We start from the raw sequence: 18,614 nt of genomic DNA on the forward strand, positions 1-18,614 counted from the left end.
TTATTTCAGAGCTATTGCACCTGCTATCCCTTCATTACTTTATTACTTCTGCTTGAATGGGGAAAACAACATCATAAACCCTGTGTATAAATCACTCTCCTAGAATAACAGCCAAGGAAATAGGACAGAATTCATTTGGTCCATCCCTCTGCTCAGCACTAAGCATTACTCCACTGATTGTTTTAGAAGAGGTTATAAAAACAAGTAACAATCTTTTAGTCTTTCTGGAGAGTAGAATGAGCTTTTTCTCACTGCAACTGCTGCCATTTCAGCTCAGTCCCAGTTGCTCTGTTCCAGTATGGTGAACAGCATCTGCCCTTTCTAGCACAAGATAATTTTATACATCTGAAAATAGCTACCATGTCTTCCCTTAACCTTCTATGGGCTTTTTGTCTTTATAGGTCAGTATTTCTAACCAGCACTCAGCTGCCTCTTTGTGCTCCAGACTCTCCTCCTTTGGTCTGCCTCTGCCTTCAGATGTGCTGCCAAAGGCTGGTGCTGAAGCTTTTCCAGCATCAAGGAAATATCAGACTTTCTTCACTCCAAAAAGCATTCTGCTAGCATAGTTATGGGGTTTTTGCAACTCTGTGACACTGCCCAGGCATGGACAGCTTTTGATCCTCTCATGCCTGGATTCTTTTTCTAATAAAGTGAACCAGCCCTTGTCCTCTGCACAACATTTATCAGCTCAAGCATTTCTCTCCAGTAAAATCCTTTCAAGTTTACTTTGGCTGTTCTGGTTCTCAAATTTCTACACTATAGCTTTGCTCCATCACTTCAATTCTCTCTCACTTCCTTCCTCTCTTACCTGCATCCAAAGCAGGGTGGGCAGCAGGGCAGGGGGATTGTGCCCCTGTGCCTGTGCCCAGGTGAGACCCCACCTGCAGAGCTGCCCCAGCCCTGGCCCAGCACAGGGAGGAGCTGGAGCTGCTGCAGAGATCCAGAGGAGGCTCCAGGGGGATCAGGGGATGGAGCAGCTCTGCTGGGAGGAGAGGCTGGGACAGCTGGGATTGTGCACCTGGAGAGGAGAAGCTTTGGGGGGGCCTCAGGGTGGCCTTGCAGGGCCTGGAGGGGCCAACAGGAAAGATGGAGAGAGAAGATTTACAAGGACTTGGAGTGCCAGGACAAGGGGGAATGGCTTGACACTGTCAGAGAATAGGTTTAGATGAGATACTGGGAGTAAATTCTCCCCTGGCAGGGTGGGCAGGCCCTGGCACAGGGTGCCCAGAGCAGCTGTGGCTGCCCCTGGATCCCTGGCAGTGCCCAAGGCCAGGCTGGGCAGGGCTGGGAGCAGCCTGGGACAGTGGGAGGTGTCCCTGCCCGTGGCACTGGATGAGATTTGAAGTTCCTTCCAACCCAAAACATTTCCTGATGGACTTAACAGACAAAAAAGAAAACACACAAGGACAATGAAATCTTATTAAAATATTTTACCTTAAGTTTTTAAGACAGACTGAAGGCATTAACTGCATAAATCACCTACAGAAAGTCAATCTTATGTTCCTCTTTCTATTTCTAGTGGGGTTCTAAAACAAACTCATAGAAAAAAATGCAAGCTCTCACATTTTCTACCAGCTTAACATCTACTTAGAATTTCGAGACCTCAAACAGCAGCACGAATGTGTCTTTCTAACAACCTGTGTTGCAACACATTTCCTTAAAATATCTATTTTAGCATTTTGTTTCATTGCAACTAATTAGCCAGGCCATAGGCAAGTCTAGAGAAAACTGATTCCATACTGAAAAAGGTCAGGAATTTGAGGCTGATGGGCTTTACTCTTTATACATGGGAAGACATTTGAATTCTATTACAAATAAATGTTTTGAATTGTGCTATAATTGTAACACTCAAGCTCAATTTTAACTGCAAAGCAAAGAGATTCACAGCTCCACAGAGATCACTGTTCAGGGGAAAACAGCTCTGCCAGCTGGCAGAAAGGGAAGAGAGACACTGAAATAAATTCCTGCCCCAGATAAAGAGGCAGAATTAGAACCCAGCCTTAGTGCAGAGCAGTGCTCAAGGCATTGCTCAGTGTTCAGGCCAGGCTGGATGGGCTTGGAGCAACCACAGCAGGGAACAGGATAAATTTTAAGGTCCCTTCCAACCCAAACCAGTCTGTGACACTGGAATTTTACAGTCTGTATGTTTAGCAGTTGCATTTAAAATCATCCACTACACAAGCAGAAAGGTGGGTTTGAATCCTCCCTGGGTCATTCCCTCCCTCCTGGGTCAGTCCCAAGGACAGGGATGGGTGACAGCAGCTCCAGAGTGGATGGCACATGTCTGGGATGTCCCCAGTTTGTGGGGAGCTCTGTACTGAGCTCCCAGTTCATGAACCTGGGCAGGGAATCACATTAAATAGAGAGGAATAAACTCACAGGTCTGTTCAAATGAGCTCCAGGGACCAGAAGTTCCTTAATAAGCCCCAACAGAAATTCAGAAACACTTGAGCAAAAATAATCCTTACAGGGAAACCAGAAAGATTATTTGTCACTGACATAACTTCTGAACACTTATTGTCATAATTAAATTCTCCTGGCAATAACACAGATAAAACTCCACCATTTTGCTACCATGAAAATGCCTGAATTGAGGCTTTATATTGCACAGTTTAAAAAAAATATTATAGGTGCTAGGAAAGCAAGAGAATAAAGTATTTAAATCAGGTTTATTATTTTTGCAGGATTTTTTAAAGAAATTTGTTTTTTAAAAAAGCCTAGGTCTTCAAGACAGCAAAATGACAAATCAGAAATAATGTGAAGTAACAGCATTAAAGAATTGCCTGTGAGGCCAATGCAATGATTTAGTGCTTAGTATAATGTCCCTGATGCACTTAGGGACAAAAGAATTAAATTTCAAGTCCGTCAGTCTCCAAATTTGCAGGAGAGAGATATGTCAAGTGAATTAAAGAAGATGGATGAGCTGATGGATTCAAAGGGGGCAATCAGAGTCACAGACAGATTTGGCAGCTGCAGGAGGAGGATTCACAACCTAAAATGGCAGGAAGAGGGAAACCACCTCCCAAATATCAAAGCTGTGGAAATAAAGGTACAGAGAACTAAGGGTGGAGCCTTGGAGATAACTGGGATGGAGATGATAACTGGGATGGAGATAACTGAGTTGGAGATAACTGTGAGAGGGATAACTGAGATGGGGATAACTGGGATGGAGATAACTGGGATGGACATAACTGGAATGGAGATAACTTCTCTTCCTCTGAGCCCCAGGAGGAATGAATGACATTATTAAGGGATTTTAGAAGCCAAACTTGCATTTCCCATCAGTAGCACTAAGTGATTTCCACTTTGCTAACATCCTGCATTTAAGCAGAACTCCTCCCAGATCCACAAAGCAGCCCTGCATTAAAAACCTGCTACAGCTGATGGGAGGACAGAGCAAGGAAAGCTGCTGGAAGTCTGGGATGGATCCGCTCAGGCAGACCAGGAGCACGCAGCGTTTCCTCAGAATTCATCAATCACTCAGCAAACCTAGAGGATGTGGTGCTAACAGGCAGCCTGAGCCTCCCAGACATCCTTGGAGAGAGCCAGGAAAATGCTTTTAATTGCCTTACCTGGGGGAATTTGCGTTTGATGGAGATCAGGGCCCCCTCCGGGAGCTTGGCCAGCTCCGAGTCCCGCACGGCGTGCACCGTGGTGGCTCTGGGCTGGTGGGTCAGGGCCTCCACCTGCAACACAGGGACACAGTCAGGGACAGGGACAGAGCACCAGAGCATCAGGGACAGCATGAGGGACAGAGCATGAGGGGCAGCACACCAGGGACAGAGAGAGCATCAGAGACAGAGTTTCAGGGACAGAGGGAGCACCAGGGACAGAGAGAGCATCAGGGACAGCATGAGGGACAGAGCACAGGGACAGCATCAGGGACAGAGCACAGGGACAGACAGAGCACAGGGACAGCATCAGGGACAGAGCACAGGGACAGACAGAGCACCAGGGACAGCTTCAGGGACAGGGACAGGACATCAGGGACAGAGCACAGGGACAGAGAGAGCACCAGGGATGGAGAGAGCATCAGGGACAGAGCACCAGAACACCAAGGACAGAGCTTCAGGGACAGAGAGAGTACCAGGGACAGAGCATGAGGGACAACACCAGGGACAGTATGAGGGACAGAGCACCAGGGACAGTTCCCAGCCTGTACCAAACACCAAACAGCAGCACCAAGGAGCTGAGCCCTTCCCAAGGACCCCTGTGCTGCTCCCTCACAGCTGGAGCAGAGCCCTGCCTGTCCCAGGGGTGTCACCCAGGGCACCACAGCTGCCACAACCAAACCCCTGTGCCATGGGACAGCTGCAGTTCCTCACAGAATCAGAACCCACAGCTCCAGGGAGTCTCCAGAGTGGACTCAGCACCACAGCAGCCCTGAGAGATTTCCACCCCTCGGTGCTAATGGTGACAAAGCCATCCAAGAGCCAAGAAAACCCTATTTCTCTACTGCTCCCTCTTTCCTCAATGCCACCCTGAAACATTTCCATTTTATTCTAGAAGCTGAATACTAATGACCTTGAAATAATTGAGATTTCCTAAAAACTAAAAAAAAAAGTGGTGAGAGCAGGCTGGGTGAGCTTTGAGCAACCTGGGGTGGTGAAAAGTGTCCATGCCCATGACAGGGGGTGGCAACAAGATGAGCTTGCAGGTCTCTTCCAACCCAAACTAGCCTGGGATTCTAGGGGCAAATCAGCACATTTGGGCCAAAAATGAGCATTGCTTTTCCATTATTTAAAATTTTTTTACATATTTATGTTTGCCTGTGCTGTGTAAAGAGGAATGCCAGAATGGTTCAGGCTGATCCAGTCCCACCTCCCTGCTCAAGCAGTCACTCAGGGCTGTGTCCAGACAAGGAAAATCCACACACACCAGAACACACCTCCCTGACCAGTGCCCAATTATTCCACCTAGAAACGTCTATTTTATTGACAGTAGAAGTATAAAGAAGATGGTGACACAAAGAGAGTTAATACAGAGATTTGCTCCTTTATGGAGATTCTGCCACCATATAAAACAACCTGGGGTAAAAAAACCCAAAATGCAGCTGCTGCCCAAATCCCCACCTGCCCCAGAGCTGCCACTGCCTCTTGTGCTGTGTGGAAATGCAGAAATGCAATTTCCTGCTGGAGTCTCTTCTCATGGCCAGTGCCTTATCCTGCAGCATCCCCAGAGCCAGCAGCAACAGCCTGGTGCTCCATCCTGGGAGTTCTAGCAGCAGACAACTTTTATTGGGCTTAAAATCCATAGATCAGCCATTTCCAAAAGAATGGTTGTTGCTGTAGCAGCTGTAATTACTGAGGTTAAAACACAAACAGAAAAATCCCTCCCTAACTGCAATTTACTCACATTTCAAATCAAAGTGAACATGACTTTGCATTATTAATTTTCCACTAGAAAAAGAAATAAATAATATAACAGCTTAGAGCTGTTTGAGTTGTTTAGAAGTTGGGGGGTTGATGGTTTTATTTGTTTGATTAATTTTTGGGGCTTTCTTTCACGATTTTTTTCAAAACTTATATTGACAGTAAATTCCAATAGAAGCAATTAATTCCTCACACTACCATGGGTTCAGACACACAAAATGAGTACCAGATATGAAAATATTATTATTATTACTACTATTATTACTATCATATGCCTTGTGCAAAACACATAGCTCAGTGATCCCACTTCCACCAAGATCCCTCCCTGGAAGGCTCCATGCTCACAAAATGGATAATCCAGCCAAGCAGAATATCCTGAGCTCAAAAACTTGCCATTAGTGCAGAAAACTGAGATCAACTTGCAAATATTAACTTGGATTTCACCAGCACCAACTGCTCTGCATGCAAAACTGCACAGGGAAATTTAAAGCACCTTCATTTTGCAAACCCCAGCTTTGCTTTTGTTTTTTGCTCAGGTTCCAGGGATGTTTTGCTCTGTCATCACATTTTAAACTAATTATATAGAAGGGCAAAGAAAAAATCATCTTTGTACATACATTTATGGAGAAACAAACCTTCTAAAGGCTCCCCAAAGGGCTGTATAAGATGTTCTGGTTTATCTCCCTCCCCTATTACCAGGTTTTTATCACAGGTTCTTGGCTCTGTAATTTACCTTCCTCCTCCTGAAAGCAGGTTAAGAGTTTCAGCTGTTAAAATCAAACCTTTCCTCTCAGCTCCTGACTGAGTTTAATTTGTATCAAGAAAAACGCTCAAACTGTCCGAGATCCTTTGCCACAATTTCTGTGATATATGAGAGCATAAAACCAACTGTGCTCCAAGGGGCTCCTGAGCCTTTCAGAAAAGATGAAATTTGTAAATTTGTAGAAAAGGCAATTAAATTTTAACTTTAAACACAGCCACAGGGAGGGTTTTGGAGCTCCCAAGTGGAACTTTGTCTTTTTGACAGAGCAGAGGGCACAGGGAGACCTTTTCCAAACCTCCTTCCCAAGGAGCCATTCAAATATCCAAATTTGCACCACCACCAGTCCCAGAGACCCCTGCAAGTGCTGACTGCAATTCCCAAGTGATTACAGAAATTGCACCTTGGACTGCTCTTACATACAGGTACTATGGAAATCTTTGATATTTTCATTGAAATACACCCCAGTATTCCAGCACGGAAAATATCTGTGTCCCAGACACTGCACACAAGGAAATTCACACTGTGCTCTCCCCTTGGGTACAATCACCTGAGTTCCCAATCTCTGTATTTATTAACAGTCCCCATTATTCACTTATTAATTATCCCAGAGCAGCTGTGGCTGCCCCTGGATCCCTGGCAGTGCCCAAGGCCAGGCTGGGCAGGGCTGGGAGCACCTGGGACAGTGGGAGGTGTCCCTGCCATGGCAGGGGTGGCACTGGGTGGGCTTTAGGGTCCCTTCTCACTAAATAATTCTGGGATTCAATAATTAATTAAATACTTCCTCTTCACTGAAGGGTGAGGGCTCTCATTTGGATCATCTGCAGGATGATTCTGAACTTTGACCACACTCTCCCCTCTTCACACCCTGTGGTTACAGAGCCTTTTTTGCACTGGTTCTACATTTCCTGCACATGGAAATCTGCCAAACCCATTTGGTTTTGGTTATTCCCATCTCCTTTGGAGATCAAAAACATTCTAGCATTGAGTTGCAGCTCTCCCTTGAAAATAACACCTTTTTACTTTGTATTTTTAATTTTTTTAAATTTTAATATTTTGTATTTTTAATTAATATTTGAGATATCAACTAATTAATTTTAATATATTATTTTAATATATTAATTTTAAATGTATTAAAATATATTTAATATATATTAAATATATTAAACTATTAATTTTAATTAATATTTGAGATTAGGATATTTTTCTTCTTGCTTAGGAAAAACCAGAAGTCTCATGCCATATCAGTATTTAAAATAATTTCAATCTTAAACCACATTCAAGTCTTCTGCCCAGTGAACCTTTGGAACAGGTTTTCTTGTTTTTCCAGGTTTGTAAAAGTACAAGACTCAGAGATCCAGCTTGAACTTCAAAATTATCAAAATCCACTTGTGATCAGAAGACTGTAGCATTATTTCCTTGGTCACAAAAAGGGAAATTTAACATTCTGATCAGCCACCACAGCTGCAGCAAACAACACAAAACCACCTCCACAGTACAATTAATAACCAAATGTTTCAAGAAATACCATTATTATCTTTCAGATCTTATTGAACCTGACTGGAGAGAATGTAGCATCACTCATCCTCACCAGCACGGGCACAGCATTTGCTCCAGTGCAGAGAGAACCAGTGGAATCTTTCCCACTTCAACTCAGGCCAACACAATCCTTCTCTTGCTCGAGGCAATTGTACCTCTCTGTTCTCCTCATGTCACATCCACTCCTCCTCCTCCTTCCTCACAAGCCTCTAAGGAAGTTCCACCTCACTGCCCATTTCTGGGCTTCTCTCTCAGAGAGTTTCCTGCATTTGCCATGGTTGTTGTTGTTTTTCCTCTCTCCCTCCAAGAATTCTCTGCTTTTCCTGGAGTTCCTCACTGCTGAGCCCACCTCTGCTCTTTTCTTTGCCTCCTCATTATCTGGTGTTGTTTGGTTTTCTCTCATGCAATAAACTCAGCAGGCCCACACTGCAGTGCTAATTTCACTTGGAACTCCATCTCTCTGAAATCCTGCTGTGCTTTGTTTGAGCAGCCCTGCAAAAATGCTCAGTGTTCCCTTCACCACTCCTCTGTCTCCAAGGTCAACCCTTGGCTCCCCATCCTCAAAATCCCTCTGGATCTCCAGCCCACCCTCAGAAATCTGCCATCCATAACTGCCTTCACTTCCACTGCCTCTATTTTGGGGGAATTGCACAGGAACAGTGTCTCAAATGCTGGAATAATTCAAATGACAGAGCACAGAACCATTTCCAGTGTTACACACCCCGTGGTTCTGGATAACTGATCATGATATGGCCATGGGTGAGAGCCCTCCTGCATTGCTGTGATTCTGTTGTTCCTATAACAAAAGAAATAAAAACATCACAGCTCCCATTAAAAAAAAACCCCTAAAATCAGACCTGTGCTCTTTGTGCTGTTCCAGTGAATTCTGACAGGGAGGAGGTTTGAGCAATCAGGTGGAAGGGGCAGAAGGATGGAACTGGATGAGTTTTAAGGTCCTTTTAAAGCCAAACCAGTCTGGAATACCATGATTCCCACACCTTCTCTTAGCTCAGTATCAAACAGTGACAAAACCAGGTTTTGCTGCCTCCGTCCCATACGATGCACATGATTCACAACCCTGCCTTACAAGTTCTTCCTGAAAAAAAAGTGTTGCTGTAAATCTTTTACAGGGAGGGGAAAAGCAATTTATACTCTCATGACCTCTTTTGACTTCATTTCCAACAGTCATTCCTAACAGTTCTTTACAGCTTTCCAAATGACACAGTTGGGAAGTGAAAACCAGCAAGTGGCATCTTCTGCCAGTTGCTCCAAGTACAAATTCCTTTCTGAGCTGCATTCAAGAAATCACTTTATTTGCTTAATTTTTGGTATGTGATGAGCACAGTTCTGCTGCTCTGAGACTTCCTGGAGCAAACTGGGGCTGCTGTAGGGCAGGTAATTTGCTGGCAGGAAAATGTTGCTTCTCCAGAATTTAACAAAGTGTTGGGTGACTTTTCTCACAGTCAGCAGCCACTAAAAATGCAGATTGTTTCCAAGTAGTTTCTTGTGGAGATTATTTCTTCTCAAGTGAGAGTTCAAGCAGATCTAGTGCATGAGGAGACATGTCCAGTGCAAATGTTCAGAGCCACAGGCCTGCTCTCCCCAGCCTCCAGCCAGGAGCACATTTACACTCCTGGCTCTTCCTTCCCATCCATTTTGTAATGCACTTCTTCAGTTCCTCTTCATTATGGCCACCACTCCAACCAAGAATCTGTCATTCTCTCACACATCATATTTCTTCTTTTCCCATTGATTTTTCCTTGCTACCAGCTCACAAAAAGCAGCAATCTCTCCTCCCCAAGGGAAGCCTCCTTCAGACCCTTGTGTAAGAGCACACAGGGGAAAGCACCAGGTACAAGGAGATCCTGGGAAGCAGGTCAGGACCCCAAGGATTATTAAATTATGCAGCTTAAACTGTGTCCAGCTCAGGTTGGGAAGGACATTGAGATGAGAGCATCCAGAGGGGACAACGAGGCTGGAGAGGGGCTGGGAACACAAACCCTGTGAGGAACCCCTGAGGGAGCTGGGGGTGCTCAGCCTGGAGAAAAGGATGCTCAGGGCTGCCCCCATCACTGCACAGCTCCTGAAAGGTGCCTGTGCTCAGCTGGGGCTGGGCTCTGTCTGCAGCAGCACTGACACAGCCAGAGCACACAGCCTCAAGCTGTGCCAAGGGAAATTCAGGCTGGATAGCAGGGAAAAGTTTTTCACAGAAAGGGTGATATTGTGGAATGGCTGCCCAGGGAGGTGGTGGAGTCCCCATCCCTGGGTGTGTTTAACAAAGCCTGGATGTGGCACTGGGGGCCAGGGTTGAGTTGAGGGGTTGGGGCTGGGTTGGACTCCATGATCCTGAAGGTCTCTTCCAACCCAGTGATTCTGTGAATTCTGTGCAATCTCATTTTCCAAATTCTCCTCCAAGACAGCCACAATCAGTGTCTGGTAATTAGCCTGACACTTGTATTGTCTTGTCTCCAGCACAGGCTTGGCTCCCACCGGGAGCACCAAGGACAGGCAGGGTCTGCCCTCACAGGGACACAACTGTGTGACACTGGGGGTGCACAGACACCCACCCCCCCTCTGGAGAGACAATCTGCCAGAGCTGATCCCCCCACCCTGAAACACCCACCCCACTCATCCACAGCCCAGCACAGGCTCTCCACAGAGCCACCAGCTCAGCTGGGGCAGGGCCAGCACAGGGGGGACACAGAGGACAGGAATGGAAGGGCACACACCCAGGGAGGGATATGGAGGAGAAACACCAACACTGACATCTGCTGCCAGTTCAGGGGGCTCTGGAGTAGGGACAGAGGCAGCTGACAGGTAGCACACCTGTATGTCACGGCCAACATCAGCACTGGAAGAGCCACCTGTGCATTGTCACAGCAGTGCCTTGGTCCAGAGCAGGGCAGGAGCTGCTGCTGCAACTGAATCCAGTGAGGCAACATCACCAACGTTACACAGAGGCCAACCCAACACCACATGGAACATTGACTGTTTTTGGCTTGAACACGCTGCCCTCACACCCTTCTCCAGCTCATTTGCACCTGGAGCACCAGAGGATGCTCATCCCAACAGTGTTTGCTCCAGCCCCAGCTCAGAAAGACCTGAAATATCAACTTGTTTGTATCAGAAAAGGACAAAGGAGGAGACACTGCTGGAAGCAGTGAATGAGTGGGAAGAGCAACCAGACAAACTGCAAATCGATGCTATTTGTGGGAGCAGTGCCAGTGGATGAACTCAGAACACCATGTACTCTCTAAAGTTGTTCTAACAACCACCTTCTGCATCTCCTGTGTGCCAAGCTCACCCCGTGACTGAGGACAGCCAGCCCTTCTGCTGTGTGCAAAGAGGAATCCAAACCTCCCTCCCTCAATTTTTAATAGAAAAATGTATTAAAAAGCCATGAAAGGCTTACACACACTCGTGCATGGAAGTCTTGTGTATCTGTACATGGCTATATGCAAGAGCAGATCTAAAATACAGGTGAAAATGAAACAAGGCTGAGCTTGCTGTGCTTTGTAATTAGGGCAGATGGAGTCATCCCACAGGTTCTCCCCAAAGGACTGAGCCTGCACTTTGTAGCTGTGCAATGACAGTCCTGTTGCAGCTGAGAACATCATTAAGGGACAAAGAAGAGGAAGATTTAAGCTAGGAAGGGAATTGGGAAAAGCTCAGCCTCCTGTATTTCAGTTTTACTCCTTGTATACGTGTGGCTGTAGGAGAGATCTGAAGTTGCACGCATGTTGTGTTGCCCTAAACCCAACATTACAGTCCAACCACCACCAAAAACCCTGTCAGAAGCCACCTGAGACACCCACACCAAACACCCAACAAAACCATCACATTCACCAGGCTGATGGAAGAGGATCTGCAAGGGCAGTGCCCTGGGCAGGCTGCTCCTCTTTGGGTGAATGATACCTGAACTTCCAGAACAGAAAAAGAGAGAACAACCCATGATGAGCTGCTCAGGTACCCCCTAGAAGGGAGAGATCCAATTCCTTTCAACTCAGCTTCACACAGAGTCCCAAAGCTGGCTGGAGCTTTATCAGGGACCCTTCCCCACCCTTCACTGCTGGCTCTTCCCCCAAAAATCCTTCCTGCCACCTCCACTGCACTCTGCTCCCACCACTCAGAGCCATCCAAGCATTCTGGTGGTGATAACAAGGATCACTTTTATCTCTGTCTCTCTATCTCAGTGGTTTTTATTTAATGATGCTTGCCAAAAAAAAAAGAATGTTCTACCAAGGAAAACAAAAATTTTCAACGGCCTTGTGCATTTTCCAGGGTTCAAGGGGATGGATGCAATTTTAGCCTTTGCTGTTCCCAGCCCAGTTCCATGTGGCATCCCTCAAAATGGAAGACAGAAAGGAGAAGGAGGGAAGGGGTATAAAAAACTGTCCTGCAGGGGATCAGGGTGTGTATCAAGAGTGAGCTGATAGCTGGAATTATCACAAGAGACTTCAGCTGGAAGCAGAAGGAGACACCCAATATCCCAAGGAATGACAGTCCAACACATGAAATCACCTGTCTGGAACCCAGCAGGTCACAATTTCCATCACTGTCTGTCACCAGAGCTCCCCATACTCAAAAAATAATGTGGTCCAGCACATCAAGCACATAAAGCCCTGTGCCATTTGGGTTTAACAAAAACACTCTCAAGATGGGCTTGGAAATCAGGACACAGCTTCTCATTTCATTCTGACACTAATTCAGTGGTGCAAATGTGAACTCATCCCTCAGGCTCCCTCTGCCTCCCTTTGGGGCTGGCAAATACTGGGGGGGGTTGCTGTTTGTGGGTTTCAATGGATGGTTTGGAGTTTTTGGCTTTGCTTTTGTTGGTTGTTTAAAATATGAGTTCACACCTAAGATGCTGCTAGGAAAATAATCATTTTTAGTAATAAATTACCAAGAGAGAGAGGGGAAAAGATGAAAAGAGAACAATCCCTTCCAGGACCATTCTTCCAGCTCTGTTCCTGAACCTCACCCACCACCAATTCCCTCAAGTGCAGCCTGTGCACAGTGTGCCTGAGGTGCCAATAATCTGAATCCACCTAAAACAGCTTTGTAGTATCCTACAGCTTCAGCACATGCAGTAGTCATGGTTTGACAAAACCACAAAAACACAAGGAATTGGTAAAAAAAATCCACATGTTTAAAAAGGCAGAGCAAAGCAGCCTTAATGTGGAGGGTGCAGTGACATTCAGCTGGCTTTGGAGCTGCCTGATAACATTAATACTGATAAAGAACAAAAGCCTGACAAGTGTAATCCTGATAGTTCCCTTTGTGTGATTCCTTTGAGGATTACACAGCAATTAAAGATTTCTAACAGTGCTACATTTCCAAAGGACAATGCTCCAATCCCCTGAGGAAATCATAAGCCATTTACAGATTTTTCTTGGGTTTCAACTTTTTAGAGAGAAAAAAAAGCCATGGCCATTTAGCTGTCTTAATTAGATAAACAGCTTAACATCTGAAAATATTTAAAATGTCTTATTTCTAAGAATGTAAAAGAGGATTTCCTGCCCAGCAGGATCAGTGTGCTGCAGCACTGGCAGCTGAGGGTTCTTTTCTGCAGTTTCTCCCTGTGTTCCAAGAGTCAGTGCACATAAATGCCTTTCTGCACTTGTTCAGCACTTTCTGCACTCAGAAGTCATGGTGTGCAGCCCTCCTGACAAGAGGAACTTTCTGGTTGCTGAAGAGAAGCAGAAAAGGTGCTGAATTAATCAAAACATGGCTGCAGCTTCCCCCCTCAGCAGGTATTTTGGAAAGGTGACTGGTTTTGGGTCAGACCCTGCACACAACATGTCCTGGGAGGGGTTTCCAGTGAACCCAGCTTACACCACCTAAAAACCCAGCTCTGGAAAATATCTGGAGTTAACTCTGAGATTTGTCTGACATTCAGGCATCTCCCCAACACCACAATCATCCTTCAGAACTCAATGAAGACAAAGGTGGCCTTGCATAAAAACCCCATTGCATTGAAGGTTCCATCCCCCTGCAGATGTTTGAAGTGCACAAACAACTTCAATCCAGCAGCAGATTACTCTGAGGAATGGCTCTGATGGGTTTGCTGCCTTCTCCTCACCCACTGCTGTCCTCCCAAGAGTGCAAAAAGCAAAGAACAGCCACCTCAACACAGGCCTGGAGTTGTGACCCTGTGCTCTGAGAACCTGCCCTGCAGCTTCGAACAAACCAGGGGAGAACTGCCCCAGCCTCAGCAGCACTGCCAGGAACGACAGAACCTCAGAGCCTGGGCCAACACCTGCTATTGATAGGCACAAAAATCAATTTAAAAGGAATCCTCTCTCACACACAACATAGTGCTAATGAGATCAAGAAAACAAGAGTAAAAACTACAATTTCCAGTGGTTAATCAAGATCAAAACCAAAGCAGCAACATCAAGAAAAGAACTGAGAGACTAAGATAAGCATTTTAAACAAGTAGCTGGTGAAGAGAAGCCCTTCCACTCCATCAACACACAAATGTCTCCTCTGACCTCCTCTGGGATCACCCAGGGCATGGCAGAAATGATAATAAAATAAGAAACATGACCCTTTAGCTGGTAGATAAAATTCACATTCCAACATTTTTCCCTATGTGCATCTACAGCAATGGACCACCAAATTAAAAGATTTCTCCTAAATGAGTCAAATCTTAGTCTCTTGAAAGCAAGACTTACGTCAACTGTATTTCAGCAGGGAGGGAATGATTTAACAGATTCATCGTTGTCCTTTAAAAATTCCTTGGAAGTTTCTAAACTGAGTTGTGACCAGATACAGTGATTGGAGCTGCCCATCACTAGGGCCAGCAGCAGCCAGTGTCCCTCCACAATGTCTCCCTGAGAGTCAGGATCCTTCTCCCCTGACAGAACTGTCCTTGTCAGCTCCTCAAGCAACTCCACAGGGAAGGAAACTTCAGTTTCTAGCCTGCTCTTCTGCCCTGCACTGACAGACCTCAGGAACAGATGCCATTGAGTCAGTGCAGGGAACAAAACATTTTGAGCCGCAAGTTGAGCCCCGGGAGCGCAGGCACACGCTTGGAAATGAACATCCTGTCTGGAAGGCTTCATCCTGCACTGCTGGGCTCCTGCAAGCAGCAATGGCACAGCCCCATCTCCTATGCAAATGACACATGGCATTTTAAAGTTCTGACACAGAGACACTAAACAAAAAGCCATGGACTACAAGGCTCTCTGTTTGGTTGGTGCTCACAATTAGGGGTGACAGAGGAGGTGTTCAGGGAGGATCAAAGCCACCAGTTCACCAAAACACCAATTACCAACACCAACTGCTGCTTTCATTCCCTGCAAGCACCCAAAACCCCAATTATGTTAATGTCAGGGAAAAAAAACCCCAACCCTTCAGCAGGTTTTTAAAGGTTTATAACAGATTCTGCAGAAGGGGATAAACAAAACTTTTAAAAAGCAAAAATATCGCTTTGCTAATGCCCTCTGAAATAATGCTGGCATTCTTCACAGATCCTCCCCCATGTTTGCAAAAGGCAGCCAGAGCATGGAGACACTTCCAACAAATGGCAGAGTGAGTCAGTGGGGCTGGGAGCTGTGGGCAGGAAGGAGATGACAACGTCCACAGAGCCACTGAAGTCTCCAACGTGATTCATGTCACAACGTGGATCCAAAACAGGGACTTGTGTGCTTTAGGCACAAACTGCAGGGGTATTTCTGTAGCCCTGCCTGGGCACTCACAGCAAACAAGGCCCTGCTGCAGCAAACACAGCTCAGTCCTTCCACCAACCCACCTCCTCCTTCCTGCCCAGAGAAACAGCTGGGCCAGCCTGGAAAAACCTGCACAGAGAGGTGAAGTTTAGGCCATTTCCTAGAAACACTGAATTGTAAAAAAGCTTGGGTGGGAAAGGACCTGAAAGTCCATCCAGTGCCACCCCTGCCATGGGCAGGGACACCTCCCACTGTCCCAGGCTGCTCCACCCAGCCTGGCCTTGGGCACTGCCAGGGATCCAGGGGCAGCCACAGCTGCTCTGGGCACCCTGTGCCAGGGCCTGCCCACCCTCTGAGCACCATCTGCTGCCCTGTCACTCAAAACTGCTCTCAGAAAGTAGAACAGGTCTGTTTTTAACCTGGGAACTCTGCAAAACTCCAGGAGCTTGACAGTGAAAAGCTGCAGAACACCACAGGCAGAGGAAAGCAGGAAAATGCCTGGATGTGACACTGACAATCCCTTCTTCACACCCCAAAAGGCTTCACACCATTGTGATTAGTCACAGAAGATGTCAGCTTTAGTTCCTGTCAAACCATGTCATTTTACCTTTAATGAAGTATCCCAAAGAAATTTAAAAAAACAAATAAAAATTGTGTTAGAAGCACATTCCAGCAGTGACCTGCTTCTCCAAACACAATCCCAAGCCAACACAATCCCATTGAGTGTGGGAACAGATTCCTAAATCCTGTGGAAATATCAAATATGGGGCAAGCAGCAGCCCAGCCCAGCCCTGTCTCTGCTGGGAGCAGCACCAAAACTGCCTCATGGACCCCACAGACAAAATTTTGGATCAGCTCTCTAAGGGGAGCTTCAGGATCCTTCCCCTTCATTCCCATAAAAAGGAATTTCTTCCCATAGAACTAATCCCAATTCACACGGCTTCAGAGCTATGCTAATTCTGCCTATAAACAGATACATTTTCAGTGCTTAGTTTTCAGCTCAGAAAGCAGAAAAGGGCCTGAACAACAAGCTCAGAACTTCAGAAATCTTCTGATTTTAAATATAAAAATCAAACAAGCCATGCATATTTATGACTCCTATTTCTGCTGTTAGGTCTGAGAAACAAAACTAGGTCTGAGAAACAAAAAACGAACATAAGAGAGAAATTAAATATGGATAAATACAACAATTCTGAAATGAACAGTTGCTTTAATAGCTATAATAATTACACACTCCCTGAAAAGCCTGACAAAGCTTCGAAGTCAGCTCTGCTAACTCTGAGGAGGTTGGACCACTCACTTCCAGGGTGAGGCTCATCCAAACTGGCTCCTTCTGTGGCACTGAATTTATTCAAATCCCCAGTTAGGGCACATTCCTGCAATTATTCCAGCCCTAATTTAACATGCTGGAATAGGAAAGAGGAGGAAAGTAACCCATGGCACAGAAGAGCACTGGGCAGGAATGAAAACACAACCTTTTTTGGGTTTATCTTTCTTTTCAACCCCATTCGCCAAACGCTATAAAAACTTCCCCGTCTGAAAGAAGCCTCCCATATTTTCAACTCTGGAAGCCCTAAAGCTGCCTGAGGGATGGGAGCAGCACTGAGTGTGTCTGGCAGGGAGCAAACCCCATTTCCCAGGGCCAGGCCCCTCTCACCACTCCGATGAGGTCCCCCCGGCCGTACTCCCCGGTCAGGTGCTTCTTGCCGTCGTCCATGCGCAGCACGGAGCGCAGGCGGCCGTTCAGCACGATGTACGTGCAGTCTGACTTGTCCCCCTGCCTGCAGGGACAACAGCAACAACAACAGCATCAAGGGATGGCACAGGCTGAACAACAACAGCATCAAGGGATGGCACAGGCTGAACAACAACAGCATCAAGGGATGGCACAGGCTGAACAACAACAGCATCAAGGGATGGCACAGGCTGAATTGTCTCCCTGTAGGAGGGAGCGTCAGGGGTAGGATGGTGGGGATGGATGGAGATGAGAGATCTCTGCAGCCAGGTCTGGAACTTGGGGTTTATTGCAAAGGGCCTGGGTGCAGGGCCCTGCTGGGAGCTGCCAAACACAGCTCAGAGCAGGACTGAGAGAAGAGAGGGGGAGAGAGGATGAGAGGGTGAGAGAGCAAAAGAATAAGAGAGCGAGGTTCCCGTTACAATACAATAAATCTTCTTCTGTGTTGAACATTCTAATTCTCACTAACCAATCTAGTACAAGATACAAATCCTATAGCATTTACATACAGCCTATAAGAATCATTACATTACCACACTGTGTTACATTTTAAACCCTAAAACCTCCTCTTTGGGCTCCTTCTGCCAAGCTGTAGGGTCTGCTCTGACCCTTGGGCCTGTCTGCAAGCAGAGGGTGTTGTTCCATCAAAAGGGGATCACCTTCAGCTGCCCACACCATTGTTTTCCATTGTTCAGTAATTAAGGTATCTTAAAGCTGCTTTCATTTCAATCTCGCTTATAGTTTCCATATTCTCAAAATCTTTAGCCAGGCAATTATATTTATAAGGCTTTCCTGTTTCATCTTCTCCAACATCTCCCTGCCTGCAGGGACAACCAACCAGCATCAAGGAATGGCACAGTCACACTTGTCCCCTGCCTGCAGGGAGAACAACAACGACCAGCATCAAGGAATGGCGTCACATTTCTCTTCACAAAGAAAATCACAATTCTTCCCAAGAATATTTCTGGGTTTCACATTCCCTGAACTTCAGAGAAATGGAAAACAATTCTTACCTCATTTGCTGTGCCTGTGTTGTGCCAAAGTAGAATGCAATGTGGAGATTGTTTAGAGTGATGGTGTTTTGTTTCCTTGGCCAACAGGGCTGTCCTAGGGTGATGTTATGATGTTTGTATCCCCATTCCTGTGTTTATGCTGGATATCTGTTCTGTGCCTTCAAGACTGGCTCTGAAGAGTGAATGTTTTGTTCTGGTTTCTTATCAGCCACTCCCCCATGGCTGGCGGGACACACAGACAGGGCAGTGCATGGTGCTGCTTTTGCTTTTGGCTTTGCTTTTTGCTTTGCTCTTGCTTCTGCTCATTAGCTAGTTTAGCTAAGCAGTCCAAATTTCTTCCTGGACTGTTTCTCCTTTCCCTTTTTTGGACCTACTCAAGCCTGCTCCAGACTGGGCCCTGGGAACACCGAGAGTTTGCACCTTGTGGCTGCAGCAGCTGCCCCAGCACAGGAGGGACTGAGAACAGAGCGACCACCCCCAAGAGAGACTTTCTGAATTTGTCATCTTTTTCAGAGCAGTGAC

The 18,614-nt window shown here is 46.2% G+C and overlaps 1 protein-coding gene across 2 annotated transcripts in view; it reads right to left on the reverse strand.

Moving 5' to 3' along the window:
* The window catches only part of PNPLA7 (patatin like phospholipase domain containing 7), a 135,761-nt gene that overhangs the window by 74,214 nt on the left and 42,933 nt on the right, over positions 1–18,614 (reverse strand). For both annotated transcript variants that reach the window (XM_058818113.1, XM_058818112.1), the window contains exons 19-20: positions 17,002–17,125; positions 3,573–3,686 (exon numbers count right to left, since the gene is read on the reverse strand). In XM_058818113.1, coding sequence (XP_058674096.1) covers positions 3,573–3,686; positions 17,002–17,125 — 238 coding nt within the window. The remainder of the gene's footprint in view (positions 1–3,572; positions 3,687–17,001; positions 17,126–18,614) is intronic.

Source organism: Ammospiza caudacuta, chromosome 21, assembly GCF_027887145.1.
Source record: "Ammospiza caudacuta isolate bAmmCau1 chromosome 21, bAmmCau1.pri, whole genome shotgun sequence".
NCBI lineage: Eukaryota > Metazoa > Chordata > Aves > Passeriformes > Passerellidae > Ammospiza > Ammospiza caudacuta.